Source organism: Nelumbo lutea, chromosome 2, assembly GCF_056320005.1.
Source record: "Nelumbo lutea isolate HS-2025 chromosome 2, American lotus-T2T, whole genome shotgun sequence".
NCBI classification, from domain to species: domain Eukaryota; kingdom Viridiplantae; phylum Streptophyta; class Magnoliopsida; order Proteales; family Nelumbonaceae; genus Nelumbo; species Nelumbo lutea.
In genome coordinates, this window is record NC_142685.1 from 38394973 (window position 1) to 38416741 (window position 21769).

General features: G+C 36.7%; 1 protein-coding gene across 16 annotated transcripts in view; it reads right to left on the reverse strand.

Moving 5' to 3' along the window:
* LOC148869961 (uncharacterized) overlaps positions 1–11389 on the reverse strand; it is a 57701-nt gene extending 46312 nt beyond the window's left edge. Inside the window, exons 1-2 of one of the 16 annotated variants that reach the window (XM_088967499.1) lie at positions 11127–11389; positions 5304–5383 (exon numbers count right to left, since the gene is read on the reverse strand). In XM_088967499.1, coding sequence (XP_088823625.1) covers positions 5304–5383; positions 11127–11313 — 267 coding nt within the window. In that variant the 5' untranslated portion in view covers positions 11314–11389. Of the gene's footprint in view, positions 1–5303; positions 5402–5791; positions 6086–6651; positions 7580–11126 lie in introns of those variants that run through there. The other 15 variants (XM_088967503.1, XM_088967512.1, XM_088967508.1 and 12 more) reach the window with 15 other exon arrangements.
* Between the last annotated feature and the right edge of the window lie 10380 nt (positions 11390–21769).

Below are 21769 nucleotides of genomic sequence, written 5' to 3' on the forward strand. Positions count from 1 at the left end.
ATGAATCAATTTTTGTATTGCTGAACAAAAAAAAAAAGTCATAAAGATTAAATGTGGTTTAGTTTGGTAGTTTACACCCATAGGGAAGAGCATCAAAGCTCCACTCCCAATAGAGCCCCAATAAGATGTTAAATAGACAACCCAACTAACCCAGAAGAGAGACAATCCAAAAATGAAGAGAAATTCAATCCAAATTACAAACAGAACACATAACCTACATATTCATATATATATATCACAAAACAGAAAAGAACATAACCTGACAAAACATGAAGAAAGATATCTTTTTATGGCAATTGGACAAAGATAACCTAGGCAAACTGACCAATTCACCCAATTGTGCCCACACTCAATACAAATGACCTACATTCCAATACCCTTCCAATAAGAAAAAAAATCTTTTAAGATGGTGCATGGTGTCTTGGGGAGGACTTTAATGTGATCAGGTTCAACAAATGAAACAAATAATTCTAACCAACAAACCTCTACAAATATGAGGAGATTTAATGAATTTTGTGATACCTGTAAGGTAAAAGAGATCCCAATACAACCCCAATCACCTTCTATATCTCTATTTGACTAGACCTAACATATCCTACGCTATTGGAGTGGTTAGCCAATATATGCATGAACCCAAGACATCACATATGCAAGTAGTTAACAGAATTTTAGCCTATCTGAAAGGATGCCCTAGCAAGGGTATGTTGTATTCCGATCACAGCCATCTAAAAACTGAGGCTTACACAGATGTTGATTGGGTAGGGTCCATTGATGATAGAAGATCTACATCTAGTTATTGTGCCTTAGTTGGAGGCAATGTGGTTTCATGGAGAAGTAAGAAACAATCTGTTGTTGCTCGTTCTAGTGCTAAGGCAGAGTATAGAGCAATGGTTCATTGAGTGTCTGAACTACTCTGATTGAAGACCTTATTGACTGAGATGGGCATCCAAGCAAATGTCCCAATGGGACTATATTGTGACAACCAAACAACCACAAATATTGCCCAAAATCCTATCCAACATGATCATAAAAAGCATATTGAGGTGGATAGACACTTTATTAGAAACAAAATTGCTAGCAGAGAGATTTGCCTTACTTTTGTAAGGTCAAAAGTCCAACTAGCTGATTGCCTCACTAAAGGTGTTCACCATCCAAAGTTTGCTAAGAACCTTACCGAACTAGGCATGATTGACATATATGCTCAGCTTGAGGGGGAGTGTTGACAATGCTTAGTTAGGGGTATCTTAGCCTTTTCCTCTTCTCTTGTACTCTCTCTATATTTGGACGCCCAAGTAAGGTCTTCCTTGTAATTTTCTCTTTTCAAAATATGAAGAACTTTTGAGGGTGTTAACAGTAACTAACACACACCTCTCAGCACATCTCTCTTTCTCTCTTCTAAACCTTAGATTTATAACTCTTGTTTACCAACTAAAATATTTGGCATGCTTTTAAAAGATAATACTCAAGAAAGGAGGTTCTAGATACCCATAGTAGAAAAGTATGCTCAATGTTTAGCAGCATGGAAGAGAAATTACACCTTGCAAATTTCTTCAAGAAAAGTATGCTCAACATTGATAAAACCCACTCTAGAAAACCTACCAATATACTACCTTTTAGTCTTCAACATGCCAAGAAGGAAGGTGTGGAATGTGGAGAAAAATATGATAGATTTTTTGTGGGAACCAAGTGACGGTAGGAAGGATCATTTGATAAGTTGGGGAACTATGTGTAAAGGCAAAGAAGGGGGCTTAAGCATAGGGAAAATAGGGAAGAAGAATTTAACCTTGTTAGGTAAGTGGCTTTAGAGATGGCCTTTAGAGAGGGGAAGACTTGGGCATGAAGTGGTGGAAAGTACACATGGATTGTTGGTCTTTCACAATAGGCTACTTTGTCTTCATAGTGGCATTCTCCCTAAGTTTCTAAGCTTTATAAGGTACAATGCATGTACCTGAGATAAGGTTTTATTCTGGGAAGACCTTTGGATTGGTAATTCTACTCTTAAAGACCTTTTTCCCTCATATTCCCTCTCTGTGCTTAAAAATCAACATGTACAAAGACTTGACTCCCTTTCCACTTCGAATGGTATTAATTGGGATCTAAGGTTCAAAAGAAACCTAATGGATCATGAGTTTGATTATCTTTCTCTGCTTTTTAAAATTCTTAAGCCTATTTCTTTGGATCCTTTCTTACTTGACTCTAGGGTTTGGACTCTTCACCCTAAAGGTGTCTTCTCTTATGCTTCCTTCATTTCCTCCTTATGTTCATCTTCCTCTCCCTCTTCTTTCCTTCAAAAAAATTTGGTCCAAACCTTTCCCACCCTAGGTCAATGCTCTCTGTTAGGGAGTCTTTCATGAAAATTTGAAAAACATGGATACTCTACAAAAAAGACAACTTCTCTTTGCCTTTCCCCTAATTGGTGTATCCTTTGTAAAGCTAATGGTGAGAGTTGTTGCCACTTATTTTTTTCCTATCCCATGGTTGGAAGCCTTTGGAAAAGGTTGTTAGTACTCTTTGGGCATAGTTGAATATCACCTTTGCAAATCAATGGCCCATATGACACTTCTACCTTTAGCTAATTTAAGCGAAGGGGAGAATTCCATTGAGATGTGATTTGGACCATTTGGGAAGAAAAGAATGACAGAATATTCAATGATAAAGAAAGAATGGTGGAGGTTATTTAGGATTGTCTCATTAAAAGAGATATACATTGGGCCAAAATCTTAAATCTCTTTTCCTAGTTTACCATCGGTGATATTTGGAGGAATTGGGGAGTTGTGGCAAACTATTCAAAAGCTAAGGCAAAGCTTGCTCCAAGGCCTACAGAAGGGTTCATAAAACTAAACTTTGATGGCAGCAGCCTTGGAAACCCAAGGCCATCAAGAATAGGGGGGTGTCTTTGTTAGACAACGTATGCCCTCAGCTCCAATCAAACTGATGTATTATGATTTTTGTTATTGAATAAAATCATATCATTATTATTTTATGTGTGTTTTTGGTATTTTTTTGTGTATTACTCTTTAAACTGGACATTTATGAGACTTATATTAGTAAAAATGTTTCTGTGTACAAGGTTTAAAATATTGATACAGGTTGATACACCAGTAGGGGCGTATTGGCTTGTATCGAAGCTCAGTCTCCCCTTTTTTTTCTTTGAAACTAGTTTAGAGGGGTCGGTTTAAGGCTGGTCTAATCAAGTCAAACCCCGATACAACCCCTGTAAGGGTGTATCGTTAAGCCACTGATACAAATACGGTACGCCCGATACAATACAACTTTGTTTGTGTATCGTATCGAAATTTTGAACATTGCCTGTGTATTGCACTAAGTGATGGACTGGGCTGCTTTTGATGTACCAACCAGTGAAATCCACTAAGGGTCAAATACCTAGGTATGTTGGAACAGTTTGGAATATCACTTGAGTGGGTGATTATTGTGATAGGATCACCCCCTTTATCAGACAAAGAAAATATCCTAGTTTACACTCTTTTTTGATGAAAACCTAAAACTATCGATAGTGGATTTCAATGTGTTTTGAAATCAATTTGCAAAATGTATTTATATTTATAAATGGTTATTTTATGAAAAATGTTTACAAAAGATTTTAATCATGGGATCCATTTGAGCATAGGGTATGACATTGCATATAGTAGTCAGGGAAGAGGTCCTTCCCTATGAGTAGTGTACAGATATTTTGAGCTGAGAATTTAAGAGCAAAAGACCATTTAGGCTGAAACCATTTCTTACATTAATTCATTGTCTTTGAGCTTCATTGGGTGGCTGAAACCAAAGACCACTTATACTTAAGTGTTGGACCCATTCTAAGCCCAATACAATTGCCTTAGGGATTTACTAGGTTTACCTAGTGAATTCGGTCCATGTGGTTCTCTACATGGGCCAAACCCATATAGATTGATATGAGAGCTTGGTAGGTCCCACACCATACAATATTCAGGTATAATGGACTTGCAAGGAATGTGAACAACAACTACTTAAGTAATGGGCCTAATCCATTCTATGAGCTAATAAGACTAGTCACATGACTAGTTTAAATTGTCATGTGCATGGGTGGGTTGCTTGGGTCGAATTGTTAATGAGCTTGGTCTTTTTTTATTACTAAAGTAATTAGGAGTATTCCCAAATTAGAGAACTTCTAATTAAGTTAGAGCTAAGATTTCAAAACTCCTAATGACATTACGTCTTGTCAACTCTATAAAATATAGAGTAAGAAAGATCTAGAAAGAGATTCTCATCCATTCTCATAGCATCCAAACCCTAGTTCGACCAGGCCATTGAAGGAAACTTTTCTCTCTTATTTTCTCTGTTGTTCCAGCAAAAACCCAGATTTCTCAAGTGGTTAATAGATGCACACAGAGTACAAACTTGGAGTCCAAAATCAATTCACAAAAGATTGCAAGATCAACTTCTCTATTGGTGTTGCGCCATCTTCAGCTTGGAGCCCGATTTGGGCTTGAACTTGGGTGTGAACAACCACTTTGGGAGCTGCAACTTGTGGTCTCCATATCACGTATAAACCTATTCAAATTTGGAAATCAAATTGGGCAACCTAAAGCTAGATCGATCCTAGGAGAAATTGGTTTCTCTAATGAGAATTTCAATTCTCTATTTCTTGGACTGTTAAAAGAATTGAATTTCATCCTAGAAACCCTAGCAAGGTTCAACCATTTTGGGCAATTTACAGTCCTCACAACAGTCTTCAAGGATGTGGAAGAGCATATAATTGCTTTATATTCGAGCCCAGTTGGACAAGGGGTGTAGTAATGTGGACAGATTGGTAACTGAAGAAGACTCTAAGTTGGGTATTGGGTGGTTGACAAATTCTGACACAACATTTGGACTTATAGGGAAGCTGTGAAAGGATTTAAATGGTTAACCACTAATGTGACTGTACGGATCCTTTAGCAAAGGAGATCAGCTAATGGGATAGCAGATCACTTAGACAAGAAAGGGGATCTATAGGGAATAGATGTTTTGGGCTCAATTGTAATTCGATTTGTATCTGAGGCTGCATCTCACACCTACTTTTTGGAAAGATTCTATGTACATCTTCTGGTTTTATTAATAAATCATATTCTTATCAAAAAAAAAGAAGAAACGGAAAAAACCGTCCACTGGAGTCCTATTTATATGGAATAAAATCTTAAAATGCAAGAAGTTTTCTACTAATTTCTCAATTATCTCTTAATGCGACAAAACCTTCATACAACATATTACTTGGTCCAGTGGATCAACAAAACAATTCCACTGAAGAATTATTAGGATAAAAAATTTAAATTGCTTGTCACCTCAATGCAGTCACCATCCTTCCAGATTTGTATGGGACTACTAGCTGAACCTAGAAGCTTTCCATTCCCATCAAAGAGACCTGAGTCAATTGTTCATACTGCATAGGTAAGAAAAAAAAGGTAACATCCATAATAGCTAAAGCATAAATATTTAAATATAACCAGTTGAAAGCTCTTTTAGACAACAACTGGTTCAATGTAATTTTTGAACTTACAACTAGTAATCAAAGACCAGCTGCATGAAATCATATAATGTGGATCTTACAAATTTTATAAATTAATCCTTCTAACTAGAGATTAATTTTCACTATGTTACTTGCAGTTATGAAGAAATTTCACAAAACATTCATTGATCGATTACATAGTAAATAAGAATAACATTATCATCTTATCAGCTACTATTTTTTCCAGTTCTCAGCTCTAACATAGCATCAACATCAATGGTTGAAACAACGGGAGTTTTTTAAAGAGAGATTCTTAGGGTATACAAATTAACATCATCTTGGCAGAAGCAACAGCTAGATGGGAAGCTACTCTTCTTAATCAAGATCCAGAAAAAGGGGGCATGAAGTGCAAGAAGATTAGAATCTATTTGAGACCTGGACCTGATGCAGGATCTTGAGAGGTTATCCTTTGATGATTTCTAGAGTATTGGAATCCTCCATTTAGTTTGACCATTTTACCATAAAAGGGGACCCTAAAAGCTAAGCTGTAGAAGCCACATGTAAAAGATGATCAACAGGGGCAACGCTTGATTGACCCTTAACCCATTGCATTCCTAACGAAACAGGGACATCCAATCCACACAGCTTCAGCTTTTGTCACGAGCCATTGGTGGCAGAGGACACGTGGCAAAAGATCTGGCAAGTAACCACAGTGGAAGATTCATTGGGGTGATGCGCATCAAGGGAGCAAGCCATGGCCTTTCAGCTACAATGCTTACTCACATCTGCAAGCATCTGAGGTCGTTACGAAGCCATTGGCAGATGCAATCATTTATATTCTGTTATTTACTTTTCTTTCTGTTATTTGCTTTCTATTGTAATGGTCTGAGGCAACCCTCTCTATATATTTGCATGGCTTGAATAATGAAATCAGCGATCATTTTATTCCCTTAGTTATTTGTTTGAAGCCTTCTCTTGGTTTCAGCCCTCTTTGAGCGGTGCTCTGCACCATTGCTTGAGGGAGTTACCTATTTCTTCTCTCACCGAGAAGGAATACGTAACATTTGGTATCAAAGCAGACTGATCCCATGGATTCAAGAAGAGCAAATCTCGAAGCTCATCTCAGCCGTATCAAGAAGAACCATCAACGGATCCTAGCTCAAATGGCAGAGATCGAATACAACCTCAAACAGATTTTGCCTCTGGTTGATGAAGCAATGTGGAAGGGTGTTGAGACTCCAAACCCACCACCGGATCTTGTTGCCCCTATTGATAAATAAACGGTGGCATTTCTGACGATTAGTGCAAAGACCTTCACCCCTCAAGCCAATACCCACCAGCTCCTCAACCCTACTACTCTCAACCAAGGTTTAAAATATTGATACAAGCCGGGGGTGTATCAGGGTCGGTATAAGGTTGATCTACCCTCTGAACCAGAACCAGGTCACACCCTGATACAACCCCTGTAGGAGCGTATCGTTAAGCCAATGATACAATTCGAAATTTTGAACCTTACTCCCAACACAGTGTTAACAGCCATCACGATAAACATCGTTCCCCCTCGAAGAAGGAAAGAAGCCCAACTATTACTATACAACCCTTGCCAACCCAGCCCCTTCACCTCTCTGCTCCGGTTACTCCTCTCTCAAGCGCCCTCTCCAACAGTATAACCAGTGTGGTACCGCCATTTTCACTAAGCCAACAAACCTATTCTGTCACAAAGTCATGGTGTGGACCAAACATCTTCCAGCCATAGCAAAACCACCGATCTCAAAGTTATTGGTGATCTCACCATTTGGAGCAGCAAAGAGATCTACCAGTTTCGTAAAATCTCAACAGAGTACTGGAGAGGAGTATGCCTACGTTGCCCGGTTCCATCCGGCGATGCCCCGTGTCGCCAAGGGTGCTCAAGCACTTGACACGCGCTTATTGGAGTTGTGTTTCAACGACTGCAACTGATCTCTGCTATCCAGCACCCACTTCACGTACGAACGATCTATGAGAGTAAGCTTCTTGGGCATGACCTGAATAAACATTTGGTTTATTTTTGAGTTTTTTGCGAGGTAGGCACCAATGTGAAGACACCTAGTGTTCATTTGGGTTTGATTTTGGGCGTTGGAGGAGATCTAACATGTTTATGATAAATGGGGAGAGAGAGATAACATGGTTATAGATCGTAGGACTGTTTATGGGACGGGTTGAGTTGGTTTATTGAGATTTTTCCAATCGATCTGATTTGGTCAGGTTATCTTAATTTAAAACTGAAACCGACCCAGTGTTAAGTAAAATCGGCTTGATCGGTTTGAATTGAATTGGTCGTTTCCGTCTTTTTTTTTATATGGAAAGGGGGAAAGTTGGTTAATGGCATTTTGTTATTTTGATTTTCATTGACCAATAAAGGAAAATATGTTTTCTATCATTTACCAAATAAAGTGATAAATTTTCCAAGGGGAAATTATCCAACACTTGAATGGACAAAAATGCCCCTTTTAATAATGGATTTCTATGAATAAAATGGTCACTGTTTTATTTACCTGAAAAAAATAAAAGAACATGGATAAATACACTTAAGTGATCTAGGTAATTACATTTATCCAAATAAATAACTTAAAAGCGAATGACGCATTAAAGAAAACCACGTTGAAACCAACTCTGCTACTCAAGGTTCCAATGCATTTTGGAATTCTAATCCTGACAATTGCTTATCACAGGATGAGGTTCGAGAATCTATGAGTAGAATCAAACTAATTAAACCAATGCATAAAAGCATGCATTGGATATATTCTAACACTACTGATCGGATGATATTTGTACCAATTGATCATGAAGAGAACCGGATGCATGAGATGGAGATTAGCGTTAATGATCCATGGTTTAATCACGTCAATACGGGTCTATATGAGCTTATCTTTGGTGAGTCCCTTTGTCCAAGAGCAAGTCCTAATGCATGCCATGCACAGGATACTACAGGACGTGTTGTTGAAAGGATTCTCAAACAACTCTTTATCAAAATGGTAGTTGGGCCGAAAGTGGTTGAATTGTAGTTGTTCGATGAATTGCCAACTATAAGTTTATTAAGGAGGAAATTGGGTCTTTGTGGGTTTGGTCATTTGCCTCAATGGTTATATATATATATATATTTCAGACTACAACCCCCACCATTCAAACAGGTTTTTTCAAATTTAGCACAGTGTTTTTTTTCTGAGAAGTTGTTAATGTTCACAGCCCATTACCATCATTCAGATAAGTGGCATTCTTATTTTCTAGAAAGTTAGACATGTGGTAATTTCTAAGAAATTCCTGCTAAAGCCCACAAACTACTACCAGGCTACAATTCTACACCATTCAAACACATAGTCTTCTCATTTTTCTGAAAAGCTAAACATGTGGGCTATGGCATTTTTTGAGAAGTCATTAAAACCACAACCCACTACTACCATTTTCAATTAATTCCTAAAAAAATGCAGAAAATGCAAAAGTAGTTATCTACATTCTATCAGTCTTAGGTAATCACTAACCCTCTACGTATCAGAACAAAAGAAAACTATCCATATACTAATAATTATTGAGAAGCTATGTTTTGAACAAATAAAGTTTGTTTAACACACCTTATTAAGTATAGGGTGTAACTTTTGTTTAAAATTTACTACTTATTTGAAATATCTAACTTAAGTTTGTTATTTAATATTTAATTTATAATTGACAATCTATTTTGGAATAGTATTAGTTTTTCAACAACAAATAATATTAATGTTATGATTAACATTAATATATAACTATTGTTAGTCTTCATTAGACAGGGTTATCATTATTACATAATGGTTACCTTTATAGAACCATAATTGTATTAAACATTATGATATTAATAATAAACTATATTAATATTATAGTTATTAATTAATAATGGTTATCTATCAGTACATGGTAATGTTTAATATTAATCATTATTAATAATAGATGTTAGTAATGATAATGTTAATATTTATTAGTAATATATTAATAAATATAATATTATAGTTAATCATTAATGGTTAATATAATTGGAATGCCATAACCTACTCGAATAGGCCAATATATAAAGATATGGAATTCCTAGCTTTGAAAGGAGTTAGTAGATAATGGCTAGAGGTATCCAATCGACTGAAACCGGCTCCGATCTTTTCTTCTTAAGAAAAGGATGTCGGGCAAATGAGGAGATAGGGCTTCCGCTTTTGTATTATATTAATATTAATATTATCATAATATCAGTATAAGTATCATTAATATTATAATGACAATATCATTACTATCATTAATGATAATATTACTAACAATATAATATTAGTATTATATTAATACTATCAATATACTATCATTAAATAACAAACTTAAATTAGATATTCCAAATAAATAGTAAATTTTAAACAAAATTTACACCCTACACTCAATATAATATTATTATATTATAGTAATATAATAATACTATTATAATATTATAATAGTAATAAAACTAATAATGAGAGTATCATTAATACAAATTAATAATGATACCATTATAATAATAGTATTAATATAGTACTAGTATTTCATTAATACTTTTAATGATAATAGTACTATTAATGATACTATTATTAATAGTATAATACTGTTAATGAACCATTAGTGATATTAATGATAATGTTAAATCATTAATGTCATTAATAATATTAATGTTAATAATAATATTAATATTAATATTGATATTAATGATAATAATATTCACATTATCAACCTATATATTAATGATCAATAATGATTATATCATTACTATATATTATTAATATAATTTATTAGATTATAATCATTACTAATGATATAATTTTATTATTGACTGATTATTAATGTTAACATTATAATAACTATTAATAATATTATTATTAACATTAATATTAATGATTATATTTATTATATCATTAGTATCACTAATTATTATCATTAATTAATATTATTATATTATAATAATTAATATTATTATTAATATTAATAATATACTAATAATATAATAACACTAATAACTATCATTAATGATAATGATAATATGTTAACTAATGTTATTAATGTTAACATTAGTATCATTAATATTACAACATTCACATTAACATTAATTAAAATTAATGGTTAGTATATATTATTACTAATGATTAACATTAGTGTTATTATACTATCTAAGATTAACATTAGTATAATTATGATAGTTATTAATATTAATAACTAATCATTAGATGTTAACTATTAACACTCATTAAATTCAATCATTATGGAATAGTATTATTTCAAATAAACATTAATTAATAATAGTTTGTTAATGTTAATAATCATTTTAAGAAACATTATTATGAACACAAAAAGTTATTAATAATCAGTTAATGTATATTTTTGTGTGTATGTATTTATCAATGATAATCAGTAATTATCATTATGTATAGGGTGATTTAATAAATATTTTTAAAATTTTAACAATTATTTAAAATAAAGGAATCATGACATCCACATTTATAGAACAATAAAAATAAAAGAAATTATCGAATCATCAAGACAATCACATTAAATAGATTTGCAAATAAAAACCAAAAGCAAATAATATCCATCTATTTAACATGATCAAACTGGAAGAGAAAAGGAGGGAACGAAGGAATTTAACCTGCACGAGCGCTACTCGTACCAACGTCAACGCCAAGAAAGATAGAACGAGAACTGTAATTAGTGGCATCCGTCTCCAATCTAGCAGAGGTAGAGGAGGAGGAGGTGCGAAAGGAAGAGGTAGAGAAGCGATTGTCCAGGAGAGGGATAGTATCGAACGATTCCTTTCGCTTGTCTGAGCCTAGCATTCTTTCCGTTCTTTCTTGTTTGTTTTTTTCAATTTTGATTTTCTGATCACAATTTTTAGAGGAGATTTGGATAATTCTGATCGCTTTCTCTAGTTAAGTTCGTTATTAGTGCTCTAAGGTCACAGGCATACAAAGACTACGCCACCAGTCACGGAGGGAGGAAGTCTTAGTAGAGATGATCTCGGAGGAAGTACGGTGCCTTCCTTCCTATTTTGACACATGGAAAAACCATTTGTTCTTATCACCATATGACCAAAACTGTTTTCGTTGACACCAATTTTGTGGAACTATTAACACAATCTCAGCCTAGTCGTATCACATGACACCCCATCTTTTAGAAAGAATAACTACAAAAATTTATGTTACTTCAATAAATCTTTTAAACTAAGTATCAAATTTATACATAAATAAATAAATAAAATAATGATTTAAACTTACAAAATAGAAAAGGGCTACCAAACAAAATTTATTAGAAATTTAGAAAACATAAATTTAAAAATATCAAAATATTGGCCCTATACTAAGTACAAGGGGTCACCCTCTAATCAGACACCAAAAGCTCAAATATCATTAGAAATAATTTAATAGATAGATTCCTGAACCACGTAAGGGTAAATGTTTTAATTGACGATATGGAATACCAGTGGTTATCCACGTCATCTTTTTCAGTTATTTTTACACAACTCCAAAATAACCTTAAGGGTCTATTCTTTTTTTTTTTTTTTTGGATTTTGAGAGTAGAGAAAATTGGTTAATGGGATTTTGGTTCCCATTTTTTAGATTTGTGTGGGGTTCATGGAAATTTTATTTTTCCTCCCATCTCCTATGTGGATAAATAATTTTCCCATGAGGGAAAGTAATTGGCCTAGTACCAATAAGAAGTCACTCCAAATAGAATGTACTTTTTGTATTTTATTTTATTTACACATTTTTTATCAATTCTACCAAAAATCTACCTACCCTTCAAGAAAAGAAGAAAAGAAATTCACTTCTTAAACATGATATTTTGATTTCACTTGTAACTTTTATGCATAACTTTCATATTTGCACTGGATGTTTTCTACCACTATATTAGATCATACTAAGATACTATTTTGTAAATGTTTAACCTAACTCCAATTTTAGTCAGCAATCTCCTCTTGAACATTTCAAATCTATAAACAAACTATCCAAATTTTCCCTAGCTTAATACTAGACATTAATCCTATCTCCAACCCTTAATACCCTAAACCAATTTTAACCCATTGGGACCCACCAAAATTCCTAGTTACCAAGCCTAATTTTCAACCATTGAAATTTCTTTAATTTGCTCACTTAAAAGAAATTTCTTATGGTTGTGATTGTTTTAAGTGTAAATTCACTTTTCCACCAATGAAAAAAGAGGTTTTGGTTCAATGATCAATGGAAATTGGAACAGGGTATTTTTGAATTTTAAGCTCATGGTGTTTGGTTGTCACGGTGTAAAAGTGAAAAGTTTCCCACTCCTCTACTTTTTGCTCTGAAACCCTCCCTACCTCTAGGTCCACTTGTGTCGTCGGAATAGAAAAAAGTAGAGAAAATGAAGAATACAATGAACAAATGTCCGGTGAAGACAAAGGGCTGATAAACCTAAATCGAGAGCATTAATGCCTGGCCCAATACTTCCACCTGCAACCCCCTGCATCCTTAGCTTTCCTCTTTGAGCTCACAGGCTCACCATCAACACTTGTTGAAGCAGCATTTGCCCCATTCAAAGACAACCTGGAAGCAAACTCATCAGAAATGAAAGTTGGTAACAATCCTCTAGGACTTGCCGTAAGACTTTTCCAGTCATCATTATCATCTATCTCTGCCATTGTAGAAACAACTCCAAAACCTAAATGGGTTCAACCTCCAAACCCAAATCCCCCATTAAACCTCTCAAAATCAAAATAAAAGCCAATTGGGTTCTCATAGTCCCTACCCAAACCACAAGAAACCCAACTCCAAAACAAGCTCTTGTGATAGAAAAATTCAAAGAGGGCTTTAGAGATTCAGAGAAGGTAAGATAAGGTATTTTGAGGTTCTCATAGTCACCACCAACTCGTTGTTATTGGAAAGATGTGTAAACTCAATAAAACCCCCACTTTTAGCATCTTGAAGTAGAGAAGGTAGATGCAAGGTGGGCCATCGTGAATCAGATCATGGAAGAGATGATTTGCAGGAGAGACAGGAGAAGAAGGTAGAGGAGACTGTTGGATGGATATTGCGCACACTCCTATGGCTGCAATGTTCGAATCACCAATTAGACTCCAACACCCTCTCCTCTTCAATCAGACTCAGTTTTCTAGTTTGTTGCAGTAGTAAGAAATGGAGATTGATCAAAGAGGTAAAAAGGGAGGGAGGAGTGAGAGAGGGAGAGAGAGTATCGGGGGAGAAGGAGATTAGATGTTGGATTGTTAATGCATGGACACTCGTGTTCTCGTTGGGATCAAAATGATTTTTCAATGAGAAGCTGGAAGAGAAGCTTCGTCGAGTTTAGAAGAGGATGGAGTTTTACATCAATTTTATCAATGTAAACTTTCTAATGTAAAGTTTACCTCGGTCCTCATTTACACCTCAAACAAACACAGCCTATATGAAGAAGAAAATGAGGGATAGGACAAGTGTGTCCCTTTAAGGCCATTACTCATTATTGATCCTAGCTATTAGGGTCTATAAAGGGCTGGGTTGAATGCAAATCTATGTATTCATATGTTAGCACTTATCAATTGATCTTACAAGATTATCCTTCTTCACCACCTTTCATATATGATTAGATAAATTCTATTATGAAACAATTTTTAACATTGGCTACTTGGACATACATGGATATTTTGGATGTAGTTAATTTGTTTTTTGGATAGTGAGAAAGGTAGATTATGTTACTAACTTTTGTTTCACATATTAGTACTGGTAATTGTATGCCCACACTTCTCATATTAACCTTATATGCCTTAATTGTCGTCCTTGTAAACATTTACCGATATGGGTTTGAGTTTTTAGTTAAATTAACAAGGAAAGACATGAGAACTTTGATTGCCCTTGATGTTTCCTAGTTATGATCTAATAAACAATAACATAATAGTCTCATTATTATGCGCTCAACCTTCTCATATTGGCATTACCTACAACAATTGCTAACCTAGTAAAAATTTACATTTACATTGAATTCTCTAATTTCCAATTAGACAAACATTTACCAAGATGATATTGAGGTATTGGTTAAGTTCATGTTGCAACATTAATGTTTATCTAATATCACATAATAGTGTCAATTATTGTATGCCCAACCTTTTGTTGTTAGCATTATATTCCTTAAGTACCATCCCAGTAAACATTTAACAAGATGGGTCTAAGATGTTAGGTAAATTCATTGGCAAGGACATGACAACCTTGATTATCCTTAATGTTGCATAGTAATGAACTCATAAACAGTGACATAATAGTTCTAGCTCAATCTTCTCATATTAGCATTACTTACTATAATTGCCAATCTAGTAAAAAATTACCAAGATATGTCTAAGTTGTTTATTAAAGTGATTTACAAAGAAATGATACCTTAATTTGGCCTTCATATTGCATATTGATGGTATCATGAATAACAACATAATGGTGTCTATTATTGTGTGCTCACCTTTCCCATATTGACTGTACATGCCCTGATATCCATCTTGGTAACAATTTACCAAGATAAGATTGAGGGGTTGATTCAAAGAATGCAAACACATGGCAACTATCATAAATGTTTAATGTTGTTTCACAATAAATCATAAACAAACTACACATAATAGTTTTAGTTTCATTTTGGTTACATTCTCACATTTTCCTTAAATTCCTAAATTGCCAATCAAGTAATCATTTACCAAGATAAGCTCGAGGTATTGGCAAAGTTCATTGATGAGGTCATTGACATTCTCATTTGGATTTTATTTTGGAGCATCAAGATTTGTCTCATATCACATACTCACCCTTTTCGTATTAGCCTTATATGCCTTAACTACCACCTTAGTAAACATTTACCAAGATGGGTCTGAGTCATTAGTTAAATTGACTGACAAGGACATGGAACCCTTGATTGCCCTTGATATTTTATACATGATGACCTCATAAACAATGACAAAATAATGTTGGGTATTATGTGTTCAAACTTCCCATTAGTTAAATTACTATTTAATATATAATCCGCTGATTCTACATTTCTTTTTGGGAAAAACGTATGATAAAAAGAAATGAAAAGTGTAACAGATGGACATCAAGAAACAAAAGCTTCACAAATAGGGATTAAAACGTAAAAAACTTGAAAATGAACCCAACTAAAACCAAGAGAAAATTTTCACTCATAGACATGAGAGACAAACAAAAGAAAACAAAACAAAATATAGTTGTTGAAGTTCTGTTTTTTGAATAAGTTTAATAGACGACACTAGTAACTTAAACATCAAGTTTGAAAATAGAGTAGTAATATAGTATCCTTTTTTATGCTTCATACCCCTTTTCCTTCAATCTTATTTACAGAGATGCATAATTCACTCCATCCTCAAATTAAGAATGACATAGAGAACAAGAGATTAATTAAACATTTAATTCTTTGTAAGTTAAAGACTAAACACAATACAATGATTCATTCACGATTAGAGGCTTATACACAAAATTGCAAAAAGAACTTGGATGAGTTGATAATGCCAATGCTTAGTTACGGGATTTAAAGCAAGCTTAATTAAAGTCAAATAGGATCATGCTTTCTCTCCAATCTAATTAAGCATGTTTCAAAGAAATGAATTAGATGAAGAAATCACCCAACTGTCACAAACTCACAGGTTCTCCATTGTCATCGATTAGCCTTTCAACTTTTGATCAAGAATGGGAAAGCAAGATATTTATAAGCTTATATCTTATTTACCCATTTTCCCTAACATTACTACATATAATTTATTAAATAATAAATATCAATTATAACTATAGGGTATTTTAGTAAACTCATAAAATATGCATATAATTTATATATAATATTATATTAAGTTGGAGTTGAATCTTTACCGGATTGTATTGAGTGACATCTAGCGAAATTTTTCCTATATATGCCTAAGATGAAATGCAATAATAAAAATGTACAAGTGTTTAATAAATTGTTAGGAAAACTATGATAAAACTAGTGACATGGGAAAACTACAACCTTCCCAAATATCAATGGTATTGTTTAGGTTGGATTTTCTCTTTGAAAACATATGATGCATATTGGGTGATGTTAAGCTGGTTCTAGGGAAATATTTAGTTGTGCCAATGGATAGAGGATAATCTGGGACTAGGTCTAGATTCCTTGATGGTGATGTCTTAGGTGTTTTTTTTTTTTTGTTTGGTATTCAGTGCCAAGCACCATTAATAACTTTTCCCTTGACCTCCTCTTCCCCAAAGTGTTGGTTGTGGGATTCGATTCCGCATCAACGCTGGAACAAACCAATTAACACACCAACCAGCCATAATTTGCTTGATGTCTTAGGTGATTGGATCCTAGGTTAATGGCATAGCTTAGATCTTGATATTGTAAAGGGCATTTGTACTTGGCTGGTGTTATCCAAAATTTGCTTTATGTTAAAGTAGAGGATCAAGGTGTTCGATTTTGGACTGGACTGGTAGGGCTATTATTACCCCTAGCATAGGGACTTAGGCTTGGTTAAATTATCCCTAGTTTGGTTGGACTGCATTGATGAGGGCTAGGTTGGCCCTTCAATAGGTTGTTTTGGAGTTGTGACCCCATGGTGATTGGGCCTATCTTGGGTGAGGCTCATAAAGGTTCATCCTGATTGTATTGCCCTTATGTTACGGGGGTAGTTCTATAGTGGAAGAAACCCATGCGGTGTCTAGGCCAAGGTAGGCTAGGACAATCCTTATGTGTGCTTGGAGGCTAGGAGTTACCCAATGAGATGGCTCCACCAAGGTCAGTAGCATTGGATCATGACCTCAAGTCGCACAGCTGGGGCACTCAGCTGGATTTGGCCGGTTCATGGGAGGCACCGCTTACGTGCTAAAGGGGGAAGGCCTTGAACACCGATGAGGGGTGACTGGGCACCGATGTGATGAGTCTCCTGTATGCCGATGATGTGGGCACCAATGTGCCATGATATAGGCAACCGCTAGGTCAAAATGCACCTGTGTGCTATGGGCAACGGGATAGCACAATCAGCTTAGGCAAGGGGCTGGCATGGAGAAGGGTCATGCTTGAGTCAGGCCCGCATGCCAAACCTCCCTTGAGTGTCAGCAACGTAGTGCCGGTCCATGCACTGCCCCCATGTGCATGTGTGCGCCCATGAGGAACCCTGGTAGCCATGCTAGCCATTAACCATGGCTTCCCCGCAAGGGATGATAGTCTAGGAGTGCCAAGGTTAGGCACCCAAGGAGCTCGGCCACTCCTCCTCAAAGAGTACATTAAGCTTTTGGTGGTCTGCCTAAAGATAACATCAATTCTCCCAAAAATCTTACAAGCAAAAATGACAATGATGTCTCAAAACGAAAGCCTGCCAAGCATAGGCAAGGCTAAGCCTGTGTCAGACCGTGACAGGCTCCCCCACTCAATCCATTACCATCATCTACAATGGCTCTTTTTGTGAATGGGCATCTAAGTCCTGCACCATCCACTTGTCTACCAGCATGCAGGTCTCGCCTATGGTGGTGTCCATTTATGGGGACGAAACCATTTCACCATGTCGGATTGCCTGGACTTCACTCCCTATGTTGAGGTTACTCAAATTGTGCAATGGCTATGCCGTTGAAAGTGTGAAAGAAGGGCCCTCAAAGAAATTGGATGTGTATGCTTCGCGGAGGTCCGCCCCATGTATCATCTTTACCTCAAGGCTCAACCGTCTTCTTGGCAGCTTTTCAGTGGTGCTACCGAACACGATGTGATAGGTCTACTCCTGCTGTTGGCGATGTGTCTGTACCCTTTCACCATGCTGGCCTATAGACTTCACCTCACTGTGTGTGGGTTACTCAAACCTAGTCCATGGCTTATGCTCTCTTGGCCCTCGAAAGTACACTTCACCTTGCCGATTCGGGCTAAATCTTCGCTCTAAGGGGGCCCAATGTGCTACTGCCTCAAGGAGATCTGACCGCAATGTGCGTGAGTGTGGAAACTTTTACCCATGATGTTGCTGAACATGCACTCACCTTGTGATGAGCTGTTGCTGCTGCAAGTGTTCCACCTTGTGAATGCTGAGCATGTCCTCCGACGCATTGCCGATGAAGGGTCGCCATGCTCCGATGGCCAGTGTACCCACGTTCCTAACATTCCAATATTTTGGCTTCAACCAAGGACCCATTCTGTGCAAAATGGCCACTTCAGTGATATTCCTTGACCAATCGTCAAGGCCAACCAATTTTGGACTGTTGTCCCCGCATTAGTAGTGCCTCAAACAAAGCTATGGACGAATGGCTCATCCGTCATGAAACCAAGATGTAGGCACACCGCCCACAACTCACTAAAATGAACAACAACTGATATCCGTGAGGAAGCATGGCACTCCCCCACTCAAATCGCCACAATATGCCTTCCATGTAATGGCTCACGCGTTTGCCCCCGCATGAGCACAACACTCAATGCATCTACCCCCACAAGGGCGTTGTTTTGGGGTCATTGGAATGGGGACACGATGAATGGCCTCTTGCCAGACCTGATGTGATTTGCTTGCTTGAATCCAGGTGGAAGTGCCTAGGGACCGCACACCACAATGTGTAGCTTGTCAAGATGACCGCTTCAACTGGCTCTGTGCTAATCTGATTTGATACCAACTGCAGCAGCATTTGGCTAGCTCGCTCTGATACCAACTATCAGGGGGTAGTTCTACAGTGGAAGAAACTCGTGCGGCGTCTAGGCCAAGGTAGGCCAGGACAAGCCTTATGTGTGCTTGGAGGCTAGGATTTGCCTGATGAGATGGCTCCACCAAGGTCAATAGCACTGGATCATGACCTCTAGTTGCATGGTCGGGGCACTCGGTTGGCTCTGGTTGGTCCATGGGAGGCACCGCTTACGTGCTAAAGGGGGAAGGCCATGATGTGAGGCGACTGAGCCCCGATGAGAGGTGACCGGGCACCGATGTGATTGGTCTCTTGTATGCTGATGATGTGGGCACCTGTTTGCCATGATATAGGCAACCGCAAGGCTGGAACACACATGTGCGCTATGGGCAATGGAATAGCTCAATCAACTTAGGCAAGGGGCTGGTGTGGAGAAGGGTCATGCTTAAGCCAGGCCCGCATGCCAAGCCTCCCTTGAGTGTCGACAGCATAGTGTCGGTCCATGCACTGCCCCTATGAGCATGTGTGCGCCCATGAGGAACCCTGGTAACCATGCTAGCCATTAACCAGGGCCGCCCCACAAGAGATGATGGTCTAGGAGTGCCAAGGTTAGGCACCCAAGGAGGTCGACCACCCCTCCTCAAAGAGTACGTTAAGCTTTGGTGGTCTGCTTGAAGATAACATCAATTCTCCCAAAAATCTTACATGTGAAAATGACAGTGATGTCCCTTAACGTAAGCCTGCCAAGTGTAGGCAAGGCTAAGCCTGTGTTAGACCGTGACACTTAGCTAGGCTGAATTGGCATGGTTCAGGTCCATGAAGTTTGGGTAAATTTCCCTTGGATTGGTTGAACTGGCATAAATGAGGCCCATGGTGGTTGGGTTAACTGATTATCCTTGGTTGTGTTGGACTGACATAGATGAGGCTGAGGGTGGTTGGGGTTGAGAGTTTTTCCCTTGGATAGGTTGAACTAGCAAGGATGAAGCTTATGAAGATTAGGCTTGGGTTTTTAGACCATAGTGGGGCCAAACTAGAAAGGATGGGGCCCATGAAGCTTGATCTTGAGTTTTTTGCCCTTGGTTCTTGGATAGGAGCTTACTTATTTAGTTTTGGAACTATGCTCTTCTGTTTGGGTTTGGAGTTGGTCCATTCGTTAGCTCTAAGACTGTTGAAATTAGCTTAATTCCTGGCTTGACTGTTCTATTACTCTAAATAGTTGGGATTTGGTTGTATATGCTTTTATTTAAAAGAGAAGGAAGAATTGCACCTGAGTGGGCCCGCAACTACTCTTATTTGTTTGCTAAAGACAAAAATAAGAATGCAAATGTAAACAAAAGGACAAGTGCAAGACAAGAATATAAATGCAAGAAAAAGGCAAGTGCAAATGCAAATACAAACAAGTATCAATGCATTGAAATGCCTAATTGGGACTCGTAAGGGTAATTGCAAGGGCTTGGTTTTGTTTCTAAAGGGTCCTAATAGGTGTAAGGGAACCTTAGTCGGGTTGGACTGCCCATATACCTCAAGATTGAGCTTGGGTACACTGCTAAGGTCTCACCTCATTAATCTAGAGCCCCTAACCTTATTCAAGTAGTGGTTTTATGTACCGAGGTAAGAGAAAAGAGTCCTCTTTTTAGGATGGTTATCACTAAGAAAGCACACAAGGGACTGCCCATATACCTCAAGATTGAGCTTGGGTACACTGCTAAGGCCTCACCTCATTAATCTAGAGCCCCTAACCTTATTCAAGTAGTGGTTTTATGCACCAGAGGTAAGAGAAAAGGGTCCTCCTCTTTCTAAGATGGTTATCACTAAGAAATCACACCAGGGACTGCTTATAATCAAGTCGGGAGACAAAATGTAATACAACATGTCTGAAATCCCAAAAATAAGCATATTATCCTTGGAACTCAATGTTTAAAGTTTGGTCCTCTTAAAAACAACCACCAATCGAGTTGCCATCTATGGTTACTCGAACTGGAGGGAGATGATATGGAGTCGCCACTTAAATGTTTGGGAATTGAGAATTTAGGAAAACTCGAAAACTTCACAAGAAAAACATTTTTTCTTGGTGACTTGTAACCCAATGGGGAATAAAGGTTATTTGAGTTTGAGAACCAAGGTAAAGTGTAGGATGGTGTTAGGCACCCCACAAAAGCCTAGTTGAACCAGCCTTCACCAATATTCCTAGGATTATTCAATAATTTAGAAATTAAATAAATAGAAATGAAAATTACAATTCTAATTAATGAATAAATTACTAGACAAGAGAGAATAAGCATACCAAAGCATTGAATAAGGAGAGAGATTACAATACACAATTTTCCAAAAGTAGAAAGTAATAAACTAAGGATTCTAATAGGACTAATTAGAAGAAAAATAACATTGGAATTATCAAATTACTAGATGGTGATAAACTACACAGTTGGATTGAAAAATGAGCATGCAAGACTATGAGCTCTAAATAAGATAAGAAACAGGGGTAAGGATGAAGATTCTTAATTACAAAGCAGTTGAAGTTATTTCTTTTACGCAAGGATAATTCAAAAAGGATTAACACAATTAAGTACACCGATGAAACAACTTAGAATGCAATATTATTGTCCAAGGAATTGTACACAAGGAGAGAATGATGGGATTCTCAACAAGAATTTCTGAATTTCAATGG